Raw genomic sequence first — 26301 nt, forward strand, 5'->3', positions numbered from 1 at the left:
TCACTTAATAGCTGCGTAACTATGGGCTAGTTTCTTAACTCCTCTCAGGCTCAGTTTTCTGATTTGTAACATGGAAATAATAATGTCTCCTCACAACATTGTTGTGATGCTACATTGAGATAATATGCCTTTTTAAGGTTTACAAAGTTTTTTATATGCATTATCTCATTTGTCTGAGCAGGATTTAAACTCGGGTCTTCCTGCCTCCACTCATTGCACAGTGCCGCCTGTACAAAAAATGTCTTGCAAACCTTAAAGCACTATGCAAATGTTAGCTACTATTATTTTTAAAGATGTTTCTATTGTTTAAATTATTTTATTTCAAGATGACAAACCACAAATTACAGTTATGCGTTGAGTTCTTTTGTATTATATCATTTGCCAAAATTAGTCATTTCCTTCAGTGTTATCATAAAATGACCAATGAATCCACTAATTGTGTGGAATAGGAAGATAAACCCCAGATTCTGAACATTCAGGTTGAAATAGTGAGCTCACAGTTCAAATTATAAACATTTGTGTCTACCTATTACTTGACAGGTCTTTTTAGAGTTTTTAACTACAATGCACACTGTATTGTTGGGAAGTTGATAACATTAATAAAAATGTTCAAACAGTGTGATTTAGATCCTTTAAGTTTCATCTTGTTGGTTTTGCTCCCTCATTCTATAGTTACCAAGATTATTTTGGTTCCTTCTGGTTAGACGTTATCCATGCAAAGAATACAAAATAATTGCTTGTTGTATTAAATTGGATTGGAATAGAATCTTCAGGTAACTTGTGTTTATTTACATTAATTTTCCTTCTTTTAGAGCAGACCTGTACAACCTGCCCACTTAAAAGGATTTCGGGCAGCCCACAAAAAATGTAGAGGATGCTTTCCTAATTGGTTGCTCTTATAGAATAATGTTTAAATTAGTAAAATGATTATTTTTATTACCTATGCCTTTTAATATTCATCCTTTTTTTTCCCCATGAGAAGCAGCATAAAATAATTGATAGAAAACTGGCCTTAGAAGTGAGATTCAGGTTTTATCTGATGCATACTGGTTGTGTGATCCTGGACAAGTCAACTAACCTCTTAGCGTTCCAGCCAGTTGTAAGGTTTAAATTTGAAGATTAGGTGCTGATTTATGTTGATTAAGACAGTTTCTTCACTGGGAGTTCTCTATATCAATGAACTCACAGATCCAATTTAAAAAAAATCTATTCTCTCTCTCTCTCTCTCTCTCTCTCTCTCTCTCTCTCTCTCTCTCTCTCTCTGTGTCTCTCCGCCCCCCTCTGTGTCTCTTCCTCTCTGTCTCTCTCTCCCTCCCTCCCTCCTCTCTCTCTCTCTCTCTCTCTCTCTCAAACAAGATGGAAAAAATGTGGGCTAGATGATAGTACAGATAAAAACTCACTCTTATTTGAATGACCGCTCCAAAGAATATTGATTGTATGTCCATCTGAACATGGAGGGAAATACTTAGAATTGTGACTCAGGATTCTAGCTTTTCCAACATTTTTGTCATTGATTTGGATATTGACATAGAAAATGTTCTTATCAGTTTTGTGAAAGACAAAGTGTTGGGAGATCTGGGTAATAATGTTGCGTGATAGCTAGGAACCAAAGTTTCTTGGTAGGATAGAAGAGGAGGCGAAACGAAGAAGATGAAATTTGAAGATTTGCATGATTTTATAATGCTTCACATTCCTCCCAACAGCTCCATGTGCATTTTTTTTAAGTACATAAAAGGTAAGAGGGGCAGATGGCTTTGATTAGTGTTCATATAATAAATACAAGTCAACAGGCATTTATTAAGTGATGTCATGTGCCAGGCACTGCACTGGGGATTCAAAGAAAATCAGAAGAGAGTTTCTGTTCCCAAGGATCTCACAGTCTAAATGGGGAGGCAACATGCAAATCATAATGTGCAAATAAGATATATGCAGGATAAATTTGAAATAATTAAAGGAGACTAGGAAAAGCTTTTTGCAGAATGTAGAACTTTAGCTGAGACTTGAAGAAAACCAGAAGCTAGAAGGCAGAGATGAGTAGAGAGAGCATTCTAGACATGGAAGAGAGCCAGTGAGAATACCTTGTAAATGCTTATTGATTGATTGATGTTTGCTCAGCTACTTAAGAAAATGACAAAATTTGGGGCAGCTAGGTGGCGCAGTGGATAGAGCACTGACCCTGAAGTCAGGAGGACCTGAGTTCAAATCCAGCCTCAGACCAAACATTTGACACTTACTAGCTGTGTGACCCTGGGCAAGTCACTTAACCCCAATTGCCTAAAACAAACAAACAAACAAACAAACAAACAAAATGACAAAATTCAATAGAATATTGTAGGAAAAAAGCTTTTGGATATAATTTATAACTAGATAAAAGTTAATATTTAATTATGAGCACCATTTACTATATTCTGGTTAACGCTGTTCAATATAGTTCTGCATTATTTGTTTAAACAAGATGAAACATTTCTCTTTCATAGGTAATTATGTAATTTCCTAAATAAGAACTACATGTTTGAATCATATAATTACCTAGTTGAGGGGCAGCTAGGTGGGGCAGTGGATAGAGCTCCAGCCTTGGGGTCAGGAGGACCTGAGTTCAAATCTGGCTTCAAACACTTAACACTTACTAGCTGTGTGACCCTGGGCAAGTCACTTAACCCCGATTGCCTCACCAAAAAGCAAAAAAAAAAAAATTACCTAGTTGGAAGAAATTTAAGTTTTTCATTTAGCTCACCATGTTATGAATCCCCTCTAAAATTTTTTTTACATATAGTTATCTAACAGTTATAGGAAATCATAATTTCCTTTCCATTTTTGAAAAAATTCTAGTAAGAAATTTTTATTGTTTTTTTTTTTTATTCATTGAGTAAATCAGGATTTTGATGGGTTGCAGTTGTTCTAGACAGAGAGAAGGCTTGGAGGTGAGAAGTGTGATTTAGCCAGATTCATCTTGCTAAAGAATGGGAGATGAAGCTGGTATTTGATTCTGCTAAATAATCTTCCAGGACTCACTTGAGCAGGTGAGTAATACAAAGATATCACAGACCATGAGGAAAGGGAATGATATAAACAAAGAAATCAGGAGGCTGTTTGAAATAATATAGGTATAAGATAATAAGGGCCTGAATTGGAATTGTGATAGTATGAATGAAAAGGAGGAATGTTGTGAAAGATGCAGCAACAGAATCGGCAGTTGTTTTGATGTGGAGACAAGGGAAAAGTAAGAGAGACAACTCTTGAGGTTTTGGTATATTTGGATGGTAGCACAAACCAAAATAAGGAAGTCAGGAAGAAGATGCAGTTTTGTTGTGGCTATGACTAAATTCATCTTTAGAAATCTCGAGTTTTAAAATACTGGTGTACATTCATGAAGGTAGAAACTACTTGTAGGTAGTTGGAAATGGGGATTGAAACTTGAGCAGGGGAGGTCTTAGCTGAGATGCTCTGGGTGCTCAGAAAGGATCACAGCAAAGAATCGTGTTGCCTGCCATGAAGCTCATCTTTGCTCTGTCTTTTGCAGAATTCCTTGAAGGTTGAATTCAAGGAATTTCCGTAAGCTGATTTTCCAGAAGGGAGACATAGTGGATGTTTTCAGCATGACTGGAAGGGAGTAAAGAGAAATCTGTATTGCCATTTGACCTGGAGGATCTTGGGTGAATTACTTAAGCACAGGTCCTCAGTTTTCTCATTGTATAGTGAACAGGTTGAATTAGATGATCTTCTAAGTCACTTCCAGCTTTAGATCTATAAGCTTATGATTCTGCTTTGGAGTCTTCTAGTTTTATTTCTACTTGATTTTTTTTGGGGGGGGACTTTTAGGCAATTGGGGTTAAGTGACTTGCCCAAGGTCACACAGCTAGTAAGTGTCAAGTGTTGGGTCTGAGGCCGGATTTGAACTCAGGTCCTCCAGACTTCAGGGCCGGTGCTCTGTCCACTGCGCCACCTAGCTGCCCCTCTACTTGATTTTTAAGCTATGAATCTGGTCTACAATTTTCTTATACTTTCTTAGTTGTCGCTGTTCTCTTACAGTTTGGGGCTACTTTCCAGCACCCTCTGGCAAAGTTGTTTGGCTGTGAGTAGTGGTCTTGAAGTAGTTGAATGGATTAGTCACTCTTTTTAATATCGACTTAAAGAAATTAAATTATTGATAAGGCTTTTTTTTATAGAAACTTCATTCAAAGTTTCTACTGTATCCACCAAATCATTTGTCACCATAAATAATTTAATAGGTCGAAACAAGAAATTCAGCAAAAGAAATCAATGTATTTTTAATATGACAATTATATGCAATTTTCCATACCTATAGTCCCCCACTTCTGCAAAGACTTAGAAGGAGGTGTCTCCTTATAGCTCTCCTTTGGGGCCAAGTTTGGTCATAATTTTGTAGCTTGGCCTTTCCATTGTTTTATTGTAGTTTTTATTTCATTTACATTGTTTTGTAATTTTGTGTTCTGTTTTCCTAGCTCTACTTGCTTAATTGCATCATTTCTTTTTTATTTTTTCCACTTAATAGTATTTTATTTTGGGGGGGCTAGGCAATGAAGTTAAGAGACTTGCCTAGGGTCACACAGCTAGTAAGTGTGAAGTGTCTGAGGCTGGATTTGAACTCAGGTCTTCCTGACTCCAAGCACATGGCTCTATCCACTGCACCACCTAGCTTCCCCAAACATCTTGTGTCTTACTTGATTTCAAGCCTCTTTTTGTTTTGTTTTTGCTAGGCCGTGAGGGTAAGTGACTTGCCCAGGGTCATATAGCTAGTATCATGTGTCTGAGGTCCTCCTGACTCCAGGGCTGGTGTTCTATCCACTGTGCCACCTAGCTGCCCCTCAACATTGACTTTTGTAAGATTTTGAGTTCCAAATTTTTTTCTCTCCCTCCATTCCCTCCCCCCTCCCCAAGACAGCAGGCAAGCTGATATACATTATATAATCATGTTAAATGTATTTCCACATTAGTCATGTTGTGAAAGAAGAATCAGAACAAAAGGGAAAAACCATGAGAAAGAAAAAAAACAAGAAAAAAAATTGAAAATAGTATGATTTGATCTGTATTCAGACTCCATAGTTTTTTCTCTGGATGTGGATAGTATTTTCCATCATCAGTCTTTTGGAATTGTCTTTGATCATTGTGTTGCCGAGAAGAGCTAAGTCTATTATTAAGTGCATCATTTCTGATAGAACTTTTCATACTTCTCTTTATTTCTCATGTTCATTACTTCTTACAACACAATCACATACATTCATATATAAGAACTTGCTTAGCCTTTACTTAACTGGTGGGCTGATGTTTTGTTTCTTTTGTTCAGTCATTTTTGAGCTGTGTCCAACTCTTTGTGGGCCCATTTAGGGTTTTAGTGGCAAAGATACTGGAATGGTTTACAGTTTCCTTTTCCAGCTCATTTTACCCATGAGGAAACAGAAGTAAAAAGGGTTAAGTGACTTGCCCAAGGTTATACAGCTAGTAAATAAATGTCTCAGACCAGATTTGAATTCATGAAAATGAGTTTTGCTGATTCCAGGCCCAGTGCTTTATCCTCTGTCCTATCTAGGTCACCATTCTAGGTCTTTACTAATAAAAAAAAAAGTGAAGGTTTAACCTGCTCTTGAACCATTGAACATTTTAAGTGGCGTCGCGTCACTGATGCGAGTACCCGGGTTGGCGTATGTAGCAGTGGTGTATTGCTGTAGAGGAGAGAAGAATAAGGTGAAGGAGTATGAAGCATTGAAGCTTTGGATAGATGGGATAATTATAAGCAAAGGCAAAGCCATTCTGGTTTTATTCTGGTTCTTTTTTTCTTGACCAAAGTGAATGATTTTTGAACCGGAAAGGTCAAAACAAAAATGGCTAATAGGAAGCAGTAGCTCAAGAGAAATAAAGAAATAGAAAGACGGCACCTTGATGAGTTCAAGTTATCTGACCCAGAGGAACTGAATTTGTAGGTACTGGAAGAACTGTTGGATGTGATTCTTGAGCTCCTGTCAATGGCCTTTAAAAGATGCAGGACTAAAAGTGTTCCCACAGCATTGGGGAAGGGCAAAGGCTCTCCAAATTTCCTGACAAAGGAAGGAGAATGGCGTCATCCACCTACAGATAAGTGAATTTTACTCGAAGTCCTTTCAAATTTCTAGCTTGTATAATTAAAGGATATTTTGCCAATATCTAGAAAACGAGGCTCTGCTCACTAAGAGCAAGAATGGTTTCATTAAGGTCCTGTCATGATGAACTAGACTTATTTTTGGAGTTACTAGATTGTTAGTTCAAGGAAAGACTATGCCTGTAGTTTACTTAGATTGAGTAAAGCATTCAACAAACTTTCTCCAAACTTCTAGAAAGAGTACCTCCACTTCTCCTTTAACTTCTCAACCTTTTGCCTTCTAGCATCCAGTCTCATCACTCAACTGAAATTGCTCTTTACAATGTTTCCAATGGTTTCTTAATCACCAGTTCTGATGTTCTTTTCTCTGTCCTTATCCTTCTTAACCTATGCAGTATTTGGCACTGGTGACCATCCTCTTCTACCCTTTTCCTCTGATTTTTCATAACACTATATCCTGATTCTCTGACTGATCATCTGTGTTATACCCCCTAATTGTGGTTCTTTCTCAAGGCTCTTTCTTGTGCTATCTTGTGTCCCTGTACTTTCTATATTGGCAGCTTCATCAACTCTCATGGTTTAATTATCTCTATATAAATGTCCCGTTTTCCCTCAGCTGTTTATCCAACTCTAGCTTCTGTCCTGAGCTCTAGTCCTGCATCTTCCATCACCTATTTATATTTCAACCTAGGCAATCCAGGCTTACTGAAGAAGTAATTTATAATGAGGGAGAGACAGTAGGCAGCATTACCAGGTGTATTATATCATTGCCACAACCTCCCCTTAGTCTTCTGTGGAGGCAACCCAGGACCCTCAACCTCAAATCCCTGAGAATAGCAGCACCTTCAGATCAGCAGCTCTGTTTTCCTCCTTGCCCCAAAAGCTCCATGGAGAAAAGGGGCCACTTTCCCCATAACCACAAATGCCAACTACCAACCAATCACTACTGATGGGAAGGTAAGCAATAGCTTCTGCAGTAGCAGTGCTCCCTTCCTTCTTTACCCCAATAGACTACCAGCTCTGTTTCTAGCTTAGCCCTCATAGCCATTGTCTAGGGAAGCAATCCATGTGATGCCACCTGGATTCTTCTGCAACTCCTATATCCTCAGTAGCCATAAGAATGAAGACTGAGAAAAGAAAGCTTAATACTGTCAAATGGTTCATTGTATATGGCTTTATCTATGGAAAAGACATTAAAGATGATGCATCATTCTGTGGTTATACCCTGCCACTGGGTCTTTCATGTGACTTGCAGCAGAAATCTTCTATATTTGTTGTCTCACCTTATTAGAATTAGTAAGCTCCTTGAAGACAAGGACTTTTTTCTTTTTCTGTTTGTATCCTGGGCACTTAGCATAGTGCTCTGCACGTAGTAAGCCCTTAATACATGTGTCCTTCTTTCCTTTCTCCCTCTCTTCCATCCCATAGGCATACTCAGCATGTCAGAAACTTTGTGTAATCACACTTGCCACCACTGTTTTTTGGTCCTTATCACATCATGCTTGGACTATAGCAATAACCCCCTTATTGGTCTCCCTGCCTCAGATATCTCCCTTCTCTGGTCCCTCTTTTTCACACAGCTGCCAGAGCAGTTTTCTTCAAGTGTATGTCTGAACCATACACTCTCCTACTCAGTAAATTCCAGTGGCTTCCGCTTGCCTCAGACATTAAGATCCTCTGTTTGGCCTCAAACAAACCTTCTAACCTTGTTAAGCATTGGTGTCCTTCCTATAATCTGTGGTTTAACCCGTTTCACCTTCTTCTTGTTCCTTAAACATGACACTACCTATCTTTTTTCTCTTTGCCTTTATGCTCATTGCCTATCCACCTTGTGCCATCTTCATTGGAATCTGTTCTCTTCCTATGACTACTTTCTCTGTGTGGCAGTGTAGATCTTCAGGAACAGCTTACTCCCCTTTTGTCCTGCATTTTATTTGTAGTATATACTTATTTTTGTATATATTATCTTCCCTGATAGAATGTAAGCTTCTTAACGGCAGGAACTATTTGTGTTTGTCTTTGAATTCCTAGCACCTAGTGCATAGGAGACATTTAATAAATGCTTGTTGATGGATTGAAAAAGATGGATTTGGAACTGATTTTATGACTTTCATTGGAAAGGAGAAGTGCCCCAGGGGTCTTATTTGGCCTTGACCTTTTTGTCAGTGACTTGAATAAAGATATAGATGACATACTTATCAGACACAAAAATGAGGGAGGTTAGCTAATTCACCGACAGTCAGAATTCAAAAAGATCTTGACAAGCTAATCTATGGATTAACTCTGATAAGATGAAACTTAGTAGGGATGAATCTTATGCATAGGTTCAAAAAAATCAGTTTCAAAAGTTCAGAATGTGAGAAGCATGATTAAGTTGGTTTGCAAAAGATCTAGAGGTTTTAAAGAACTGCATACCCTTCAGGATTCAGTAGTATCATGAGTAAGTATTAAGAGAGACAAAGCTTGAAGGAATATGGAGGCGACAATCCTAATATATTTTGTTCTGCCTAGTGGGCATTTGACAGGTTGTGGGTGCCACATTTCTTTTTCTTTTCCTTATTTATTTATTTTTGGTTTTGTTTTGGTTTGGTTTGGTTTTTGGTTAGGCAGTGGGGTTAAGTGACTTGCCCAGGGTCACACAGCTAGTAAGTGTTAAGTGTCTGAGGTCAGATTTGAACTCAGGTCCTCCTGAATCCAGGGCCAGTGCTCTATCCATTGCACCATCTAGCTGCCCCTGGGTGCCACATTTTTCTAAAAGAACATTCATAAGGTGGACCAGTGTCCAAATGAGGGCATCCAGGATGATGGAGGGCATGGAGTTCCTGTCATATGATGTATGAAGACTGGTTGAAGTAACTGAGCATATTGAGCCTAGAGAGGATAAGACTGGTAATCAGGGAAGGTATATGGAGGGTGAGAAGCTGTCTTCAGGTTTTTGAATGGTTCTCATCTAGGGGATGAGTTTGCTTGACTGAAAAGGGCAGAATCAGGAACAATTGGTGGAAGTTTCAAAGACACAAATTTAGGCTTAATGTAATTTTTTCCCCCCTTAATTAGAATTGTCCACAAAAGGAATAGGCAGTCTGGAAGCTATTGTGTTTTTTCCCACATTTTTCTATAAAGGCTGTTTGGTAACTTTGGGTCATGTTGTAAATTCCATTTCCCCCCCAAGCATATGCTGTATTAGATGGTCTTTAAAGTTTCCTCCTCCTGAGAGATTTTTATGGAGGAAGTAGCATCTTAGAACATAAAGAATAAAATGGAAAGGATCTTCACAATGTGAAAGACGATGCAGTTAGGAACATCTGCCTCAGCATTTCCTTAGCTTCATACGCTGTCATTTAAAAGAAAAAAAATTCTTGTTGTTTTCCATTTGTTGAATATTTGTATTCAGGTCAGGTATTATGTTCCTTAGAAGTCTAGTTTGTTGTGAATATCATACTACTTTAAACTGGTCCATTAAATCACTGTTAATGGTAGGACATTGGTCAGAGATTGTGATGGTGTTTATTGCTTTCTAGTGCTGCCTTTTCAAAGAAGAGGAGAATTTAAGCAGGTGGATATGCAGAGAGGGAGTTGTAAACTTGAGAGGAAATTATAGCCCAGAGGAGCAAATTTGTAACAGTTAAGAGATTTAACACCAGGAAAGAACTGTACAGGTTCCCATTAGGAAACCAAAGAAATTGTAAAACAAATTCGGAGAAAGTTTAGCATTTTAGGGCATACCTGAATCTAATGATTTAAGGCAGAACAGGTAAACTTATTGCAGAAGAACAGCTTATGGGCAAGATACCAGTACTTGACCAGGAGACAAGATCTTGGGCCTCTCTGGACACTGACTTGGTGTCCCAGTGTTTCAGGTGTTTATGGCAGCTGCCTTATGTTTACATAGATACAATGTGAAACAATGTTGTCTCCTGACTCAAGTATTCCAGTCTAAAGATTATCTTTTCTGATATTGTCCCAGTCCCTCTGAATCATTTATGTAGACAATAATAGGGGTGGCCAAGGGTCTTCAAGAATGTGCCTCTGTATTTCAAAGGTGAATTCTGACTAATTCTTTTTAGCATCACTATAGAAAAAATTGCACCTGTATATTAAAGGAGAAATTCGCGCATAGCTGTCCAGGAATAGACAATAGAGAGGAAGCCTTTGGGAAGACAGTCCCAAATACACAAAAGTGTAGCTAAGTTTCCATGATCAACTAACTGTTTCTGTTCATCTGGGTGGATTAAGGTAAATGTGTCTTTTTAATCTATTACTTGGGCTACTTCAATGAATTAGGTTTCCTTTTTTTTCATCAATTTATTTTTAGCTTTCAACAATCACTTCCATAAACTTTTAAAAAATGCTTTGTTTGTTTGTTTGTTTATTTATTTATTTGTGCTTATCAACGGTCACTTCCATAAGCTTTTGAGTTTTAAATTTTTCTCTTCCTCCCTCCCCAAGACGGCGCACAACTTGATATAGGCTATAAATATAGATTCCTGTTAAACATATTTTCACATTTGTGATGTTATAAGGAAGAATTAGAACCAATAGGAGGAACCATAAGAAAGGGAAAACAAAACAGAAGAAAAAAAATTAGCAAATAGTATGCTTCAATCAGCATTCAAACTCCACAGTTCTTTCTTTGGATGTGGATAGCATTTTCCTTTATTAGACCTTTGGAGATGTCTTAGATCCTTGCATTGCTGAAAAGGGCTAAGTCTAGCTACATTACTCATCGCACAACATGGCTGTTATTGTATACCACATTTTCCTGGTTCTGCTAGCTTCACTCAGCAATCAGTCCATAGCAGTCTTTCTAGGTTTTTCTGAAGTCTGCTTGCTCATCATTTCTTTTTTCTTTTTCTTTTTTTTTTTAAGGCAATTCGGGTTAAGTGACTTGCCCAGGGTCACACAACTAGTAAGTGTCAAGTATTTGGTCTGAGGCTGGATTTGAACTCAGGTCCTCCTGACTTCAGGGCCAGTGTTCTATCCACTGTGCCACCTAGCTGCCCCCATGCTCATCATTTCTTATAGCACAATAGCACATTCACATACCACAAGTTGTTCAGCCATTCCCCAGTTGATGGACATCGCCTCAATTTCCACGTCTTTGCCACCACAGAAAGAGCTGCTATAAATATTTTTGTACATGTGGGTCCTTTTCCCATTTTTGTGATCTCTTTGGGATATAGCCCTAGAAGTGCTATTACTAGGTCAAAGGGTATGCACATTTTAATAGCCCTTTGGACATAGTTCCAAATTGCTCTTCAAAGTGGCTGGGTCAGTTCACAGCTCCACCAACAATACATTAATGTTCTAATTTTCCCACATCTCCAACATTTATAATTTTCATGTTTTGTCATGTTAGCCAATATGATAGGTGTGATGTGGTAACTTGGAGTCATTTTGATTTGCATTTCTCTAATCAATAGTGATTTAAGAACATTTTTTCATATGACTGTAGATAGTTTTAATTTGTTCCTCTGAAAACTGCCTATTCATATCCTTTGACCATTTATCAATTGGGGAATGACTTGTATTCTTATAAATTTGACTTAGTTCTCTAAATAGTTTAGAAATAAGGCCCTTATCAGAGACGCTGGTTGTAAAAAATTACTGCAGTGAATTAATGAGAGGCACTAATAGGGTATAGAACTGAATGAGAAAGCAGTAAAACTAGTCTGTGAAGTTGAACAACTAACTGCAGTATTAGAGTTACCAAGTGCAGTAAACACTGCAACTCATGAGGAAGACTACTGTCATCTTAGAAACTCTAGGAACTTCAATGCCCTTTCCTCAAATGAGCAAAATAGGAATGGTTAGATAGGTAGGAGGAGAAAGAGGGAACACTGTCATGAAAATCCATGAAGGAGAGTGTCCAGGAAGGTTTCATAGTAAAGACAAGATGCTGCTGCTGCTGCCACTGCTACAGAATTGAAATAGAGAAATCTGAACATGCCAGTAGATAAGAAAGAGGGAAAAATTGAGGATGAGCAAGAGATGAAGATCATTGAAGTAGAGTTTCAGAGGAAATAGATTCAAGGATGCTAATGATTAGCTTAGCTTTGGCATGGAGAAGGAGCTTCACATTTCTGAAGCAGAAGAGTAGAAGAGGATAGATGAGAACCACAGTCGGGTTCTAGATATGAAATAAAAGATATGGCTATAGTAATTCAGTTTTGAACCTAAGCAGTAGTCAAAGTTACATGCTGAGAGAAATTAATAGATGAGAATTGGTGGCTTGAAAAAAAGAAGTTTGTGACAGCAGCTGAGAATGATATAGTTAATCAGAAAGGATTAAAAGGATTTTTGTGAGGAAGGAGTCCCTTTGAAGTTAACTTTGTGGACCTATTCAACACAGTTTTATGGTTTCTTTTGGTATCTCTAGGTTTCTTAGTAGGAGCAGGGAAAGGAGGTGGTAGAAGTGACTCATAGTTGATAGTAGCAGAAGAATAGCTTGCATTTATAAAGCCCTTTATGTTTTGCTTCATATACATTACCTTAATTGAGAATGTATCAAATGGACAAAAGAACAAAAATGAAGGATATGCTGAAATATTTTGCTGTGCTGGTAAGGGAGGGAAATGAAGTAAAAACAGTGTTATAGATGGATTAGGAGACCAGGAGGCCTTCAGAATATCATATCCTTAGAGCTTGGAGGGATCTTAGAGATCTAATACAAGTCACTCATTTTAGAGATGAAGAAACTGAAGCTCAGTGAAGTTATGAGATTCTTCATTGAGTCCACAGCAAGTTCACGTCTTATGGTTTATGGTGTGTGAAGAATGGTCTTGTGTTATTCAGATTTCCTTTCCCTTTTTTGAATGTCTTTATTTTATTTGCTGGCAGAATTTGACATTGGAATTGTTAAATTTAACCACCAAGTATTTTAGAGTTTGTGGCATAAGTCTGTCCCCCACCCTCCCCAAGGCCATATGTGGATTTTTAGGTTAGCACTTTGGTTACCTCATCAGTTCCTGTGAGATTAATTAGCATCTCAGTGCATATACTTTAGTCCTGCATCACCAATTTCCTATTGGACATTTCACACTAAATGAAACTGAATGTCTTGGAGACATTGCAAACTCAACAGATCCCAAATGGAACTTACTCTCTTTTCCTGTAAATCTTCCTCTTTTTCAAACTTTTTTTTGTTTCTGTCAGTCACCACTCTCCTATCTTGGCATCATCCTCTTCCTTATTCGTCCCCACCTTATATATTCAGTAAGTTGCCGAAGCTTGCCATTTCTGCTTTCACAGCTTCTCTCTTTCACATGTGACCCCTTCTCTCCACTTACACAGCTACTAACTTTGGTTAGACCTTCATCACCCCTCTCCTAGATGATTGCAACAGCTTTCTAATTAATCCTGTTTTACTCCCTCCATCCTGAATATTGCTGCCAAAGTAATTTTCCTTAAATACAGATATGACAATGTGTCTCCCCTCCATATTTAACTTACTTAACTCCATTGACTTCATGTTGTTCCTAGAATAAAACATAAACTCCTGCCCTTCACAACCTAGCTCGCTCTTCTCCACACACAGTGGATAGTAATACTTCTCATTGACTCTGCAATTCAGCCAAACTGACCTTTTCTTTGTCTCTCACCATAACACTCCATCTCCTATCACTGTACTTTAGGATTGCCTGTTCCACCCGTCTCTGAACTTCATTTTTTTGTTATGGCTTCCTCATATAACTCATTTCTGCATGAAGCCTTTCCTAACCCTCTCAACTACTAGTGTTTTCCCTGCAACAACAACAAACTTTAACTACTTTATATATTTTTTATTTATCAGATTTATATTATGTTGTATATGCATATGTGTGTTTGTGTATACTTATCTTTTCCATTAGAATGGAAGCTCCTAGTAAATAGGGATTTTGTTTTGTTTTGTTTTGTTTTTTGTACTTGTGTACATCCCTAGCACCTGGCACAATATTGACACATATATTAATTGGTTGATTTTTTGACAAGAGAATTTGTTGGACTTATTCAAAAGTCCTGCCAGTTTCATATCATATAGCTTCTGTGAACCCAGAACCATCAAGAATAAGCCACCAGAAAAGGACTGTAGGAAAGAAGACACTCAGCAAATATTTTTTATTTCTCTAAATGCCTGTTCGTTCTAGATCCAGTATTGTTCATCCTGATGTTTTAGTTATAAAAATAGTAGGATAAAATTTTGAATTAATTTTGGGGTCCATTTGAATTAATGAAATTGAAGGCTTAAATTTTGATAAAGTTCAGAGAAGTGGACTTTCACTTCAAGTATTGTCAAATTGTGTTGGTTAGTATTACATTTTTCATATGTATATGTGCTTTTTCATGATTTCATTTAGGGCTTAAATGGAATTTAATTAAACTTTACACGTCATATGATCTCATATATTTAAGTCTCCTAACTTACAGAACTCATGATAAATTTTGTCATGTATGTTTTGAAAAAAAGAAATCTTGGATGGGTATACATATATGTATCCCACACTCTTAAAACTGCTTCCCTTCTTAACTGCCTCTGCTTGGAGAGCAGTTACTCAATATTGTCTGGAACTCACTTGAATACTACATAGCGGCCTCTTTTTTACATGAAAAAATATAGCAAAGACAAGGCCTTGATGATTTAAAATTTTAAATTTTCAGAAATTAGTTATATTGAAATGTGTTTTGAAATTTACTTTGAACAAGGTTATTCTGATAGTCTAAACTTTTGCCTCAAAAGAAAAAAATAAACAAGAAGCCCACTCTTTAACCCATTCTGCACAATCTTGGAGACTGGCCATCACATTCTCTTATCAAGTTGAGAATTTAATGTAATTTCAAAAGTTTAAGGAAGTAGTTCATTTGACTGCTAAGGAAACTGAGGCTTAGAATTTAACTGTCAGTGTTACACCACAATTTATTGAGCATTGTACTATTGGGACTTAATTTGAGGTACCATTTAAACCACCTCTGAATTTAGATTTTTTAATCTGACAGTGCTGGATTTGAAGTTTGAAAACTAGCATTCAAATCCTTCATCTGCGTACTATTTGTTTGACCTTGGGAAAATCACTTCCCCTCCTTAAGTTTACTTTTCCATGAAGTAAAGGAATTGGAATAATTCATCTCTTAAATTTCAAATCACATGATCCTATGATTACTTACAACCATAAATAATCTTGGACAAATCAGTTAAGCACTCTAGTTCTGTGTCATTGTTGTTTGTTTTGTTTTGTTTTTTTTAAAATCTGTAAAATGGAGACTTTCTCACTACCTCCACTACCAACCTCACAGGGATGTTGTGAAGAGCAAATGAAATAAAGTATTTTGTAAAGAGTGAAATGGGATTATTGTTTCCTTATAAAATAGAGAAGGTTAAATATTTGGGTTTAATAGGCTACATAGAAATTCAAATGGAATATGAGTCAGTACAGTTGATATAAAGTATAGGTACTTTCAGTAAGCTCACATGATATTTTTTAATGTTTAGGGGCTATACAGATATATATATTATACACACACACACATACACACACACATATAGTTAAAAGTACATGTAGTTGCAACTCTTTCAGGAATAAAATATGAGCTTAAATCAAAGGAAAGTCACAATATGTATACAGTTAAGATTATTAGTTATACTTTTATATAAGAACAGTATAGATATAGTTCTTTGAATAGAAAAGTGATGTTTAAGATAACATCTGATTATTCTCATCACCAGAGGCCCAGATGTTTAAGGAAAAAAATCTAGTGCTACGTTTCTTGCAGACAGATTTGTGATCTCATCTAGTATCACTCTGTTTTGCCCTTGACCACAATTTGATCTCTTGTGTAGCATATCAACTCTCCCTTAATTTTCCATTTTCTCTGCTGAACCAATCCTCAGAGAAGTTAGGTATTACTGGGTGTTACTCAAAATTGTATTTTTTCCTTAAAATAACTTTTCTCTTTAGGTGACAAACAGCATGTTTGGTGCTTCAAGAAAGAAGTTTGTAGAGGGGGTCGACAGTGACTACCATGATGAAAACATGTACTACAGCCAGTCTTCGATGTTTCCACATCGGTCAGAAAAAGATGTAAGTTTATAAGTTCTATTGGTTTTTGCTAACTAAAATGTGAGTCTGAAGTTTTTGCAGATTATCTAGAAGGAAATTTATATCTGTTTTCTAATTTCGGAACTCTGCCATATTTTTTCTAAATGAATCAACATGTATATTGGCAAATTCTGCTTCATAGTAGAAAATAATAGAACCATATTTACAAAACATGATGTTATTGTGTACTGAAATGTATTTATTAGAGCTTACAATTAGAAACTCGTTCAGTGTGTTTCTCTAGAAAATTTATGTTTCCTTAGAAGACAATGAATCCCTGGCTACCCCTCTAGAATAGGGAGCTGCTTTTCTTCTGCTCCCTAAAGTACTGTTCAGCATGAGTACTAGGTTTCCTTCTTCCTCCTTCCAAAACACTTCACTTCCCTTTTTTTCCCTATCATTTACCATTCTCTTATCCTTTGAGATTCACAGTATCTCTCTTTATCACTTGGTCCTACTCCTTGTCATCATCATCTGTGGTATTCTACTTCATTGTCCTTTCCTTGTTAAAAAGCTCAGTGTCTTCCTTTCTCCTACAAGCCTTGATGTCATTCACATTTGGTAAACTTCAGTCTCTCTGAATCAACCCAGAAGTATTTTTAGAAAGTGCCTACTATGTGCCAGGTGATATGTGAAGGATTCAAAGACAGAAAATAAAAGTCTTTGCTTTCAAGGAGCTTACACTCTGTCTGGGGGAGACACACACACACACACACACACACACACACACACACACACACACACACACACACACACACATTTTGACCAGACCTGTGATTTTGTTGTGATAGGGAGTTTCTAATGAAGAACTTCTAACTATGGAGTTCAGTCCCCTTTCCTGAAACTTAAAGAGTCCAGAGTAGTTTCCTGAGGCATTGAGAGTAACTATCTTATTTCTCATCCTGTCCTGCAGCTACCCAGTCCTAAGTGGGACTTGAAACCACTTCTCATCTCAGAGGCTAGCTCTATCCACTACTCAGTGGTCCTTCTCAATGTCAAAGTATATACTGAATAAACATATACCATATTTAAAAAAAAATACAAGGTAGTTAAATATAAAGTAATTAGAAAGGAAGGATACTAGCATTTGGGGAAGATGTCAGAAAGATCTTTCTATAGAAGATGATTTTTGAGGTATGACTTGAAGGAAGTAAGGAATTCTGCAAAGTAGAGATGAGGAGCAAAGGCATTCCAGTCATGGGGAATAGCCATTATAGAAGCATGAAGATAGGAGTGTTACGTGTGTGGAGAGATCAGTTTGGTTAGTCTATGATGGAGAATAATGTATAATGATAATAGAGAGATCATTTCAGGGTAGGCTGTGAAGGGTTTTCATTAAAGTTAACTGAACCGAGTGAGGAGGGTAGGTTGATGTGATCAGAGATGCTCTTAAGGGAGAATGACTTTGGCAACTCTATAGAGCACTGGTGTCAACGTCAAATAGAAGCAGCTCCCTATAAGCTGCTTGTTGACCTAGAAAACCTCAACTTAACATTATCTGTGTTGTATTTTTATTTATTTTGTCAAATATTTCCCAATTGCATTTTAATCTAGTTCTGCCTGCACTCGGAGTTTGACCACCTAATATAGAGGATGGATTGAAGTGGGAAGGGAGAGGAAGGAATGCCAATTAGGAGATCATTGAAGTAGCATAAGCAAGAGGCAACGAGGGCCTGGTGGCTGTGTGAGTAGAAAGAATAGGTTGGATTTGAGAAGTGTTGTGGATGTAGAAAAGATGTGACATCTGAGTAGAAATGTGGGGTGAAAAAGGATTAGGGGAAAAAAAGAGGAAGTTGTGAACTTTAGAGACTTTAAGAATGGTGGTGCCCTTGATTGAAATAGGGATGTTCAATACGGGGCCATTTTTGGAGTAAGTGAAAATGAGTTCTATTTTGGATGTGCTGACTTTGAGTTGTCTCTGGAATGTTTTTTGAAATTCTGAAAAGGCATTTGATGATAAAGGACTGAAGCTCTGGAGAGACTCAAGGCCTGGATATGTAGGTCTTGGAGATATCTGCATAGAGATGATAATCAAAGCCATGGGAGCTGAAGAGAAAGAGTATAAAGAGAGAAGACTGCCCGTGACTGAGCCTTGAGAAACACCCATAGTTAGGGGATAAGGAGACTGAGAAGGAGCAGGAAGACAGGTAGAATGAGAACTAGGAGAGAAGAAAAGGTATTGTTTAATAAAGACCTTAGTACAGTAGAAGTCAGGGTCCTAAGCTGTGATGGATATGATTCAGCAAGGGTATGGGAAGTTTGAAGACAATGACTTTTAAAAAAATATATATTTGATATTTCATTTTTCCCCAGTTACATATAAAAACAGTTTTTAACATTCTTTTTTAAAGCTTTGAGTTCTAAATTCTCTCCCTTCCTCCCCTCATTGAGAAGGCAAGCAAGCAGTTCAATATGGTTATATGTGAGTGGTCATGCAGAGCATTTCCATATGAGTAATGTTGTGAAAGAAAATTTAGACCAAAACAAAACAAAAACAAAAAACGTCAAGAAAAATAAAGTAAAAACTGTATGCTTCAGTCTTTATTCAGACACCTGCAGTTCTTTCTTTGGGGATGGATAGCATTTTTCATCGTTAAGTCCTTCAGAGTTATTTTGCGTCATTGTATTGCTGAAAATAGCTAAGTCATTCACAACTGATCATCTTACAGTATTGCTGTTACTTTGTACATAGTATATTTCACTTTGCATCAGCTCATACAAGTCTTTCCAAGTTTTTTTGAGAGCATCCTGCTTATCATTTGTTATAATACAATAGTATTCCATCATAATCACATACCATAATTTGTAAAGCTATTCCCCAATTGATGGATATCCCCTCAATTTCCAATTCTTTGCCACCAGAAAAGAGCTGCTATAAATATTTTTATATAATAGTGATTTAGAGCATTTTTTCGTATGGCTATAGATAACTTTGATTGCTTCCTCTGAAAACTGTTAATATTTTTTGATCATTTATCAGTTAGAAAATGTCTCTTTTATAAATTTGACTCAGTTCTCTACATGTCTGAGAAATAAGGACTTTATCAGAGAAGCTTGCTTCAAAAATTTTTTTCACAGTTACTATAGCTAATTCTATTTCCCACCATCCTATCCTCCCTTCCCCCCCATTTATTCTGTTCTCTTTCTCCTTTAACCCTGTCTCTCCTCAAAAGTGTTTTGCTTTTGACTACCCCCTCCCTCATTTGCCCTCCCTTCTCTCACTCCCCTTCTGTTATCCCCTTCCCCTCCCTACTTTCCTGTAGGGTAAGATAGATTTCTGTACCCAACTGAGTCTGCATGTTATTCCTCTTTGAGCCAATTCTGAGGAGAGTAAGGTTCACTCACTGCCCTTCAATTCCCCACTCTTCCCTTCTACTTTAAAAGTTTTTTCTTGCCTCTTTCATGGGAGATAATTTACCGCATACATTCCTCTCTTACCCCTTAGTTTTATTTTTTTTAAATATCATCCTTTCATATTCAAGTCAGACCTGTACACTCTGTCTGTATATACTCCTTCTTACTGCCCTAATAATGAGAAAGTTCTTAAGAGTTACAAGTATCATCTTCCCATGTAGGAATATAAACAGTTTAACCTTATGATTTCTCTTTCCCATTTACCTTTTTATGCTTCTCTTGAGTCTTGTGTTTGAAAGACAATTTTCTATTCAGCTTTGATCTTTTCATCAACAATGCTTGAAAGTACTCTGTTTCATTGAATGTCATTTTTTTCACCTAAAGGAAAATACTCAGTTTTGCTGGGTAGGTGATTCTTGGTTATAATCCTAGCTCCTTTACCGCTGGAATATCATTCCAAGCTCTCAGATACTTCAATATAGAAGGTGCTAAATCTTGTGTTATCCTGACGGTGGTTCCACCATACTTGAATTGTTTCTTTCTGGCTTCTTGCAATATTTTCTTCTTGATCTGGAAGCTCTTGAATTTGTTGTAATATTCCTGGGAGTTTCCATTCAAGATCTCTTTCAGGAGGTGATCAGTGGATTCTTTCAATTTCTGTTTTACCTTCTGGTTCTAGAATATCAGGGCACTTTTCCTTGATAATTTCTTGAAAGATGATGTCTAGGCTCTTTTTTTAATCATTGCTTTCAGGTAGTCCAATAATTTTTAAATTATCTCTCCTGGATCTATTTTCCAGGTCATTTGTTTTACCAATGAGATATTTCGTGTTGTCTTCTATTTTTTCATTCCTTTGGTTTTATTTTATTGTTTCTTGATTTCTCATAAAGTCATTAGTTTCCATTTGCACCATTCTAATCCTTTAGGAATGATTTACTTCAATGAGGTTTTGTACCTCTTTTTACATTTGGCCAATTCTACTTTTTAAGGAGTTTTTTCCTTCAGTGAATTTTTGCACCTCATTTTCCATTTGGCTCGTTCTGCTTTTTAAAGTATTCTTCCCTTCATTGGCTTTTTTGTACCTCTTTTACCATTTTCCTGAGTCTGTTTTTTAATGTGATATTTTCTTCAGTTATTTTTTGTGTTTCCTTTACCAAGCTGTTGGTTGACTCATTTTTCATGATTTTCTTGCATCACTCTCATTTCTCTTCCCAGTTTTTTCTCTACCTCTCTTACTTAATTTTCAAAGACCTAGCTCTTCCTGACCTAGCCTGAGACCAATTCATATTTTTCTTGGAGGCTTTGGATGTAGGAGCTTTGACTTGTTCTCTTCTTCTTAGTGTGTGTTTTGATCTTCCTTGTCACCATAGTAACTTTCTATGGTCAGAATTTTTTCCTGTTGTTTGCTCATTTTCCTAGCCTATATCTTGACTTTTAACTCTTGGTGAAAGTAGGGCTCTGCTTCTAGGGTGGAGGGCACACTGTCCTAAGCTTCAGGAGTTTTGTGAAGCTGTTTTCAGAGATACTTTTAGGGACCTGTAACTTTTCCATTCTTCCAAGGTGGTATGATCTAAGGAGAAGTGTGTTTACTACTCTCCTGGCCTAGGTTCTGGTTTGTGAGCCATCACAAGCAATCTTTTCTGCCCTGGAACTGTGACCAGGGTCCCTGCTCCACTGTGGCTGCAAGCTCTGGTGTGCTAGTGCTCGTTCTTGCCCTGGGACTGTCACCTAGGACTGGGAAACAGAATCCAAATATGAGCCAAGGAACAGAGTCCTGCCTCAGTTCTAGTAAAGAGACTCCTGTGATATCCTTCTGACACTTGTATGACACCCTTCTTCCCCCCCCCCCCCCCATCTGTGGGCTCAGAGCTCTGGAATCAGATGTTGCCAATTCAGTGATTCCCAAGGCCGGCTCCTGGGTTTCTAGGGCCAGGTCTGTGCTTGTGTGGCCTGTGCTGGACTGTGCTTCATGACTCACCCAGGTGTAACAGATCTTTCTTGCTGACCTTCTAAATTGTCTTTGGCTGGAAGATTCATTCACCCTGTCTTTTTATGGGTTCTGCTGCTCCAGGAATTGTTTTATGGCATTATTTAAAGGTTTTTGGAAGGGTTTTGGGAAGAGCTCAGACAAGTTGCTACCTTTTTTCCACCATCTTGGCTCCATCCCTCAAAGAGAAAGTTTTTAATAGCTTCTCTTAGGAATGACATAAAGCATAAGTTGAAGAGTCATGAAATCATTGCCTTTGCAGCAAGGGCCCAGTTGATCTTGGATATTTGTAATATACTAAATCCAGCATGGTTGTGTGATTTTTTTCAGCTCTATTCAGGAGCATGTGAATAGGCCCCAAAAAAGTAGATGGTGGGGGCAATTCAGGGTTTGAGTTGGGATGAGTAGTGGTATTTGAGGGTAGAGGAGAGTAAGGAGGTGAATTGTTTAACTATAGGGTTTAGCTATAATGAAGTCAACAATAGGTGATGAAGTTGAGGTGTGGAGGAAGGAAGTATAGGTTTAGAAAGGGTGTGGCATAGGAGGAGATCACCCTTTAGATAAAAGGGATGTCAGAATTTTTTATCCTAGTTTTCTGTGTAGCTGAAGTAGAGTGTAAGAGTATGTCATGGAATTTGAGGAGATTAAAGAACTGGGTAGTGAGGGTATTTTAGGAAGAATCAACCTAAATGTTTTAAGTGCTCTAGGTTAAGGCAGGAGTTAGGGAAGAGAGATAGTGAGTTAACCAAGTACTGAACTCCTTGAGAAGAATAATGAACTAAGGACAGTAAGTCTGATAGAGGGAGAAATCTGCTGGAGAAGACAAGATGGAATGAAATCACTTGTAAAAGGGGTTTGCTTTGGGAAAGGTTAAAGCCACCTTTTCGTGTAAGACATGGGTGAAGGAGGAGATAGTGGCAGAAAGGATCTGAGTAAGGTGAGTTGAAGGGAGGAAAAGAGCGATCTAGCACTCAGCAAATGGCCTAAATGTTTTTAGTAAAATATGAAGCAAGATTCTCAGCTCAGAGGATGAGGGGGGGAAAAAAAACATGGGAGATTTGAGGAGGAATAAAAAAAGTTTGAAAAGCCATTGTGGACAGTGAGGTAGTGAGTTAATTAGGGAGTTGAAATACGATTGCCTTGTGGTAGTGAGGGCTGAGAAATGTTTCAGAGTGAAGACTATGGAATGAAAAATTCAGATCAGTAGAAAACAGTGGGCTGAGCTGGATGAGACGTAGGTGGAGTAGGGTCAAGGAAAATGTGGAGATGAGAAAAGGGGAGTTTTGAATTAGAGACAGCGTACTCCTAGGTGGCTAATGATGAATACAGGGGTAGGGAGAATAACAGGTGGTGGAAGTTTTTGCTAGCTTGTAGTATTAGAGTGTGGCAGATGAATTGTAATGCTCGATCTTTGTGGAGTTGTGTTGCCAGGCAAAGGCCAGGAGCAGTGAAGCCTGCCTCCTTTTCTTTTGATCTAGGTCTTCAGGGCAGGGTCAGAGAGCCTTTGGGTTGGATATGGTGGAGTTGGGTTCCTGCCATCTATCTGTTCCTCCCAAGCCTAGAGTGCATTGGCCTTGATAACTAACCCCCTTCTCCTTAGGGGTAGAGGCATGGAGGTTGGGTTTGTGCAGAGCACAGTCTTCCTGGTTCATTATCTTCTTAAAAATCCCATTACTTCCATCTTCATACCATTTCATCCACATTTGGATAGTCATAGTTTTAATCTCATCACCTGTAACAATTCTACTTCCTCCCTATATTACTACAAAATTCTTCTCTCCAGCTGTAATCTCTTATCTTTCAAACTCCCCCTCTAATCCACTTCTCCTAAACCTGTTTGTTCGTACTATGAACTCTAGTCCATCTCTCTTGGTGCCTTTGATGAGCTCTCCCCTTATTCTCTGTTCTCTCAGTCTGTTACCTTTTCATTCTTTTCATAGTCTTGACCCTATAGTTGACCACTTCAACCATGCATTATCCTACCTTGAAAAGCCTCAGTGCTGAAAACTCCTTTAGAGAAAGCTACATAACTATGCCAGCTGGCCAATTTATGTTACTTAGGCCTTCATTGCCGCAATATTATTTTTCTTTGATGACTAGTTCTTTATCACAACTTGTATATCTATCCCAATACTTCTCTCTCCTTGAATATTCTATTTCACTTCTTCCACCTGAACTCCATTTTCCTCTGGGCTTCACACCTTAACTTGCCATCCCACAGTCTTTCCTTTTTTTTTTTTTTTTTCAGTCTCTCATTAAGAGGTGGCCCATTTCTTTGCAAAGCCAACTTTTCCAACCTGTGCTTCTCAGGTCTCTTCTGGAAGCTTGTCCTCACAATTCTCTCTGTTCTCTCATCCTTAATCTCTTTGTCTTCCCTGGCTTCTTCGTGACATGTGTTCTCTCCATCTTTAAAAAAATCTTCACTTGACTTTTCCATTGCCTCAAGCTGTCGTCTTACATTTCTTCTTCCTTTCTTAGGCAGACTTCCAGAAATGGTCATCACCTACACCAACTGCCTTCATATCCTCATCTTCCTCTTCTGAATTACTTGTAGTTTGGCTTACAACCCTACTGCTCAGTTAAAATAGCTGTCTCCAAAGTTTTCAACACCACCTAACTGCCAAAACCCAGTGATCTTTTATGAGTCCTAATTCTTTGTAATCTCTATTGATGTTGACCCTCTCCACTTGGATACACTTTTTTCCTTTGACTTCTGTGAGGAAACACAGCTAGTAAATGTCTGAGGCTGGATTTGAACTCAGATCTTCCTTACTCCAGGCCAGGTGTTCTATCCACTGTGCCATTTAGCTGCCCCGCAAACCATACCTAGAGGAAGCAGCAAGAAACCTACCCCCCAGTTGGGAGGCAAAGCAGAAGATAGATTTGAGCTCATGAAGCTCCACTACAGTGGCTTCCTAATTAGTCTACATTATGGTCTGTACCCTCCCTTTCATCCTCCATACAACTAACTGAATTTTCAGTTCAATTCAATAAATATTTATTAAGTGCCTACCATGTGCCATGCACTATGGCTGTCTTCTTCTCAGTTGTCAGTATTCCCTTTGTAAAATTTGTCTGCAGTTTATATTACTTATCTTTGTGCTTGTGTTCTTCCAGTAGAAGGTACTTGAGGGCAGAGACTGTTTCATTTCTGTCTTTATAGGGAAGTCCAGAGAAATCTTCCATCAAGTAGTGTTCAAACTACTAAAACTAATTTTCTCATCATTCCCCAGAGTATGCCATTTTCATCCTACCTCTTGATCTGGAAATAACTTGTCACAGAATCTCTTCATATTACAGAATTTCAGAATTGGCAAGGAATCTCAGATCATCTAATCTAACCTTTAAATAACCAGCAGTCTGCTCCATGATATACTTGACAAATAGTTTTCAGCCCTTTGCTTGAAGACCTTTGGTCACTGGGAATCCACTTTCTCCTTAGCTATTCTTTTCTCCTTTTAGACAACTCTCACTGTTCTGAAGTTTTTCCTTATGTCTGATTTAAGTATTTCTCTTTAAATTGTGAACCCATTGCTTCTACTTATATCCTCTTGGACCAAGAAGAATGGGTCTGTTCTTCCCTTTTAAAAAGATACAGCTAGATAACTGACATGTCCTCCTAAGTCTTCAGTAAGCCTAAGCATTGCCTGTCTCTTCAGTAGATGTCTGTTTTGAGGGGTTGTTGTTCTTTTTCTAGGTATGGTTAGATAAGTCAGTCCCTGAGATGTCTTCCTGATGTGAGATTTTCTGATCTTCACATGGCATGATCTTAAGTCCCTTCATCTCTATGGCTTGGGAGGTGTTGACTGTAGCCTTCTGTCTCTTTGCACAATCCTCTAGGGAGAGTGGATTACATTCCCTGAAATGGCTCTGACAGGCCCCAGTCAGGTCAGAGATTGTACCTTAGATGCCCTTCAAGGATTTTAAGACCTAAGCCCCCTTTCACTTAGTCTACCTTGTCTCTTGCTGTGGCTCCAAATGCTAAAAGGTGTGCATTGCGTGGCCTTCAGCTTACAAGTCCAGAACTAACCGCAGTATTTCAGATTTAATTTGATCAGGCTCTTTCTTTTCTTGATCAGGACACTGTGCCTCTCATAATGCAATATAAGATCGCATTATCTTTTTTGACTGTTGCAAGGCACTGCTAGCTTATTCAGCTAATAGTTCACTAAAACCCCTGAATCTTTTTTTCAGAAAATTGCTATCTATCCATTTCACCCTTGCCTGGAGCTGATTTTTGAACCCAAGTGTAGGACTTTGTATTTGTGCCTATTAGTTTGATCTCTGCAATATATATAGTCTCTGAGAGTTGCCTAATCTGCATTGATACTGGGAGTTTCTTCACCAGGGAGATTTACTCCCTGAGTGCACGCACCCCCAATGAAATCTCTAGTCAGACCAAGAAAACACTTCACCTCAGTAAATTTGGCACAGTGTTCTGGTCTCTCAAGATTATTTTTTTAAGTCCTGATTTTGTCAGTTAATGCATTATCTCTTTCTCCCAGCTTTTTGTCACCTAAAAATTTGAGAAGTATTTTGTCTGTATTGAGATAAGGGCCTATACTAGGCGATCATTTTTATGTTGTCAGATAAAGTTTTTACACTAAGTGTTCTTGCTTAATTGTTTTTCTTTGTCACAAACAGTGGTTCAGTCAGAAGGCGGTGGGTGGAAAAAGACTGTAATGTAAAGAAAAAAGGTATCATTAATATGTTCTACAAACATATGTTTACAGAAAAAAAGGGATGGATCTGGCATATAGGCATAGGCCTATATACAAGTCAATGTGAAAAGG

At 37.9% G+C, this 26301-nt stretch overlaps 1 protein-coding gene across 1 annotated transcript in view; it reads left to right on the top strand.

Moving 5' to 3' along the window:
- The window catches only part of CNOT2 (CCR4-NOT transcription complex subunit 2), a 183157-nt gene that overhangs the window by 101398 nt on the left and 55458 nt on the right, over positions 1-26301 (top strand). Inside the window, 1 exon segment of the mRNA XM_020990249.2 lies at positions 16027-16149. Within this exon segment, the coding sequence (XP_020845908.2) occupies positions 16027-16149 (123 nt within the window).

The sequence above is a fragment of the Phascolarctos cinereus genome, unplaced genomic scaffold (assembly GCF_003287225.1).
Source record: "Phascolarctos cinereus isolate Bilbo 61053 unplaced genomic scaffold, phaCin_HiC Scaffold_1;HRSCAF=81, whole genome shotgun sequence".
In the NCBI taxonomy this organism is placed as follows: domain Eukaryota; kingdom Metazoa; phylum Chordata; class Mammalia; order Diprotodontia; family Phascolarctidae; genus Phascolarctos; species Phascolarctos cinereus.